This window comes from Mesitornis unicolor, unplaced genomic scaffold (assembly GCF_000695765.1).
Source record: "Mesitornis unicolor isolate BGI_N332 unplaced genomic scaffold, ASM69576v1 scaffold50503, whole genome shotgun sequence".
Taxonomy (NCBI): Eukaryota; Metazoa; Chordata; class Aves; order Mesitornithiformes; family Mesitornithidae; genus Mesitornis; species Mesitornis unicolor.
Window position 1 is genome coordinate 1 of NW_010173576.1, and position 5,300 is coordinate 5,300.

At 37.5% G+C, this 5,300-nt stretch overlaps 1 protein-coding gene across 1 annotated transcript in view; it reads left to right on the plus strand.

Annotated features, from left to right (window-relative positions):
- Positions 1-484: 484 nt before the first annotated feature.
- LOC104537775 (leucine-rich repeat serine/threonine-protein kinase 2-like) overlaps positions 485-5,300 on the plus strand; it is a gene marked incomplete at both ends in the record, with an annotated part of 7,078 nt that continues 2,262 nt past the window's right edge. The window contains 5 exons of the mRNA XM_010180764.1: positions 485-655; positions 2,067-2,167; positions 2,817-3,011; positions 4,026-4,219; positions 4,487-4,559. Of these exons, the coding sequence (XP_010179066.1) occupies positions 485-655; positions 2,067-2,167; positions 2,817-3,011; positions 4,026-4,219; positions 4,487-4,559 (734 nt within the window). The remainder of the gene's footprint in view (positions 656-2,066; positions 2,168-2,816; positions 3,012-4,025; positions 4,220-4,486; positions 4,560-5,300) is intronic.

Here is a 5,300-nt window from a genome sequence, read left to right on the forward strand (position 1 = left end):
CTAATGTTCTGTGATTCTGTGATTCTGTGTCTTGTTTTGTTTTGTTTTTCAAAGGCAGTAAATGCCTGCACTGTTCCTTGAATTTAGAGAGGACATATTAGCATTCATTTTAAAGCACTGAATAATTCAACATGGTCAAAAAGTGCCTTTAGGTCTTGGAAATTGTGCATGAGGGTGTGACTTCAAGTGTTAAATGTTAGGCCTTCAGTAAAGACTGCAGACTTGCCCTCCACTTTCAGTATTCATTGGTAAATGAATTATTTTATGTGTAGTGGTGCAGGAGCTCTGTAACTGACTTACGGGTCCCTTCCTTTATACTGATTGCTGATATTTTTGGAGGTCTGCCACATGCAAACTATTGCCAGTGTGCCATTTCTGGCTTACTTCCTGTGACATTTTCATCAATAAGTGTTTGCTCTTAAAAGCATAAAGCTGGCTTCCGCTTGGCATGAATCATAACTATTAATGAATGATTTATTTGCAGGATTTCGAGCACCAGAGGTTGCCAGAGGAAATGTTATTTACAATCAGCAAGCTGATGTTTATTCATTTGGCTTGCTCCTTTATGACATTTTAACAGGAGGAGGTAGAATAATGGAAGGCTTGAAGTTTCCAAATGAATTTGATGAATTAGCAATACAGGGAAAGTTACCAGGTATGCCTTGTTTCTTGAAGTTTTAACATGAAAGCATGCCATTTGTGCTGCCTCCTCCAAAAATAAGACATCTCATGTTTTATGTTGCATCTGACAGCAATCATAGGAAGAAACTAAATAACAGCAATTTTTAGAATCCTCTGCTAATTTCACACGATCTGGAAATAGTGGGAAATAGGCATCTATTCAACATCACATTGGTTATAATTTCATTGCAATTTCAAGGGATCTAGCTGGCTCACTTTATAAAGAAGTAGAGGTGTTGTGTACTTGGAAGTTTATCCAGACCTAGCTAAAACGGATGTTGCCAAAGGTACCTTCAAATTCCATGCCTCAAGGTGACCCTTACTTATTACTGTGATAATGCATATCATACACTAAGATAAACACAATTCCACTTTTGTTCTTTGATCATGATGCATTATGTTAAAAAATCCATTATACAGAAGCTGCATATCTTAAAATCTTTTAAAGAAACCCCTTGAAATCTTATTTAAAGAAAAAAATGCCACTCCCTTAAAAAAACAGCCACCCCTAACGGTTTTAAATAGGAATTCTCTTTTAACTTGTCAAGAGTGTGAAGTCCCTGCCCAGCTATGTAACATTCTTCATATTCCATCTGCATTACAACATGTGGTTGTTGGCTGCTGGAGGGAAGATTGAACAAGCTCTCAGGCTGGACGTGATGTAGTCAGCTGCACAGCCTAACTCAGTATTTGGCAACTTCTGTGTAAAGAGCTCTTGAAGTTTTACAGTACTACAGGGTTAATGCGTGGCATTCTTATTTATTGCCCTAAAACAGTGGATATACTCATTAAATACTCTTTAAGACTGAGAAGTCACTCCATCTAGGAAGTGCACCACTTCACCTGGCACGGCTTCTCCATTAGGAGAGAGAAAGAGTTCATATATATTTATCTAGGTAAATATATAATACATATTACATAATTTTGTATAATTATATCTAATTATTGTACTAATATATAATTATGTTATTAATTGTATTCCGTATGCTGTCCCAAAACACAGGAGAATAAATGTGGAGAAAAATGTTCACAGGAATTGAATAGACTACAGAGTGAAATGGCATGACCTTGAATGGCCAGCATTAATCAAAACACATCTCACACATATCTGTGATTCAGTCCTCCAAGTACAGGGACATTAAAAAAAGTTAAAGCAATATCCATTTGGTTTAACTGCTTTTAATGAAAAGATCTCTAGCTCTAGCATTTCATGCTCTAGCATTTAATGGCAGATGAGCAATTGCAAGCTGTTCATGCTGACGTTTTACCTAAGATTAAGCTATTTCTAAAAGCAGCTCTGTAAGAAGTTAGATGAATTCTGCAGAAGAAAGTTAGTCAGAACTCTCATTTCTGAACTAAAGAAGTTATCTGATTTTACATTTTAGATCCTGTCAAAGAATATGGGTGTGCCCCCTGGCCTGAAGTTGAAAATTTAATTAAAAAGTGTTTGAAGGAAAACCCTCAGGAACGACCAACATCTTCCCAGGTATTACTTAGTGTATTTATTTGTGTTTTTGAGATAGATGATACCATGAAGTTTTTGTGCTTTCTAAAAAGGAATGGGACATTTAAGTTAGAAAGAGGCACAGAATTTTTTCTGTTCTTCTTTTCTGGAACTGCAACAGCCAGGCAATGTTGCCTGCTCTTCCTATCCAGGATAATCTGTTCCATACAAATCTACCAACCATTTATTCTAGCCTGATGGTTTTCCCTGTGTTGCTGTATAGTGATTGTAATGAAAGAGGATTCTGATTGCTTCATGGTCTTTACTAGAGCTATACAAAAAGGAACTTTGCTATACTATCAGTGCAGTTATGTTACACTGTTCCATGCAGCACTGTGGATCTGAAACCTCTTGTCTGTTATCACACATTGCATTGCCCTTTGAAATGGGTAAAATTTTCCAACATGCCTTAACTGCATTGACTTTCTGGAATTTTAACAGAAAAATAAGAGTCAACGTAAAGGTGCTCAGTGCACAAAGATTGCTTATTAATAGTGGTAATACAAATGAGCAGACCTGCTGAGATACTGTGTACATATTCCATAAAACATTGTTATCCATTCCTTGTTATTTGTTTATCACTGTGCAAGCCATTGTTATTACCATGTGCATGCTGTGGCTTTCTCTGTAGGTTTATGAGATCTTGAATTCTGCAGAGCTTATCTGTTTGATGAGGTACATTTCAATACCCAGCACGTCCACAGCAGAGTGCATGGTAGCTGCTAATCAAAGCTGCAAGAAGGCAGGAGTCTGGATAGGCAATGGGAACACAGAAAAAGCACAGCTTTCGTTTGTTAACCTAAATACAGATGGACATACTTGTGAGGTACGTGGGAAAGTTGCCATTTATTCTGTTTTTTTGGCACTCAGATGTGTTTCAGAAGAATTAATTGCATTTTAACATCAGGATATGACTTCTGGAAAGCTAAGCTTTGAGAGAACAAAGATTACTCATAAGTGAGTCATCATTGTATCCATGAAATTAAGCAGAAACGCAGTTGCTTTTTCCTCTCTTACTGCCATCCAGCCTGAACTATCTCATAATACCATCTTTCCACTACAGGGTTGCTTTCTTCCACTCAGGGGGAAGCTATTTCTAGCACAGAGGCTAGAACAAAGAATAATAATTATACAACCCTTTGTATCTCTACCTCCCCTAACAACCCAGATAGTCTCTTAACGGTGCCTCTCTTCCCATGGATGCCACCCTCTTGTGCCACTTCGGGTGATACTCTCCAGCTCTTTGCATTTGCTTTTTGTACACTTCAGTCCTGTGCCGTCAGAGAAGGGAAAAGGTTTCACCCAGGCTTGATGTGCTGTGATGAACATGTGTGCCAGAACTGTGACTCATCATCAGGGTTCTTTAAGTTATATTTCCATCAGCCATCTGTTGACCATGATACATTTGAGTTGGTAGCTTTGGTATAAATTATTTGGGTTATTTTTCTAAAACTAAAATGAGAAAAAGAAGTATTAGACCAGTGCTTTTATTGTTAGCAATTAACTGAATATATATTGCAGTGTAATTCCATTTGCTTAATTCTCTGATGGCTTTGAGACCTTCCTTAGAATAGAGAGAGAGAATATTTTTTTCAGCATACAGCGTAGAGATTTTCCTGTCTACTGTTTGAGGGGTCCTTCACAGCAGTTTGAAAATAGATGGTACAGCTGAAGATGTATTCTGCTAATAGGGAATTAGATTTCTTGAGGAGGAGGTTAGGCCTTGGGTCTGTCCAAGGTCTGAGAAAATTGTACTTTATTTTCATTACCAGCAATTTACTAGCGTTTACCCTTACTGAAATCATGACCATGTTGTTTTCTTTTTTTTTTTCTGACTCAGGATATTGCAGATAGTAAAATTTTAAGTTTGGCCTTAGTGACCCTTCCTACTGAGAAAGAAAACTGGATTGTAGCAGGAACGCAGTCTGGTTCTCTGTGGGCACTTAACACAGAGGATGAAACAAGAAGGCATCGTCTGCAGAAAATGTCAGATTCTATCACTTGTTTATACTCTAATTCTCTCTCAAAGCAAAGGTATAAATTAATTTTAAATATTTTGGGTTACATTTTGAAAATATTACTAAACAGACGTGTTCAGAAAACGACATCTGTACACTCCTGTGGTTTTGTTCAGACAACTGCTTCCTTTTGCACCCAGTGTAATTGAAGACTGTGTTCTCAACCACAGGGGGTTGTATTTGCTTTTAGTGTTCAATGAAACTCTTGAAATACTAGAGTCTACTCATTTAAATTTTTTCTTACCTGATTAAGGCATTTCTGGAATTCATTATTTTATTTCAGCAAACAGAAGAATTTCTTCTTGGCAGGCACAGCTGATGGCAAACTGGCGGTTTTTGAAGACAGAGCAGTAAAGGTAGGCTTGTTCTTTGCTGTCTATTCTACAAAATCCTATCAGTAATATGTAAACCAGCTACTAAGAGTAGCTTTATTGCTTTATTTCATGCAGCTTATTTTTTAATTGCTTCTCTAAAACAAAAAATAATTTTCTACTGCAGTCTTAGAGAAGCTGCACATTTTACAGTATCTGTTTTAACTAAGAGTTAAGAAGGGAAGATTATTTCTTATTATAGGACTTCGGAAGGCCTGGCAAACTAACTAAAGAGTGACACTAATGATTGTTATAAAGAATATTCTAACAGTTTTAATTGCCTTTATTTATTGCTGTTATAGCTCCTTTTTGTTCACACTAAATTTTCATAGAAGAGATACCTTCAAAAAGGCGATATTGTTTAGATTGTCCATAGGTCAGAGTTCTGCTCACAGAACAGATGAAGAAATGCTGAGAGCCGTTTGTATCAACTGGTTCCTGAGGGTTAGCTCCTGACCATAGGCAACTTAGAGCAGTTGCAGTGCATTGCAGAACTAAAATATGGTCCTGTGTGGGATTTCTCCAAGGGATGGATGTGACTTTGCATCCGGTTCTTGAACTGTGCCAGGGGTTGCAGAAAGTCAGTCACAGCTCTGTCATGTTTCCGCTCGCACAGGCTGTTTCTAGGGGACACTTGTAATAAGACTATGGGGTTTGTCAGGCTCTAACATTCTGGGAAGATACCATAATGGCTCAGAAAGTCTGGCGCTGTGAATTTATTCAGCA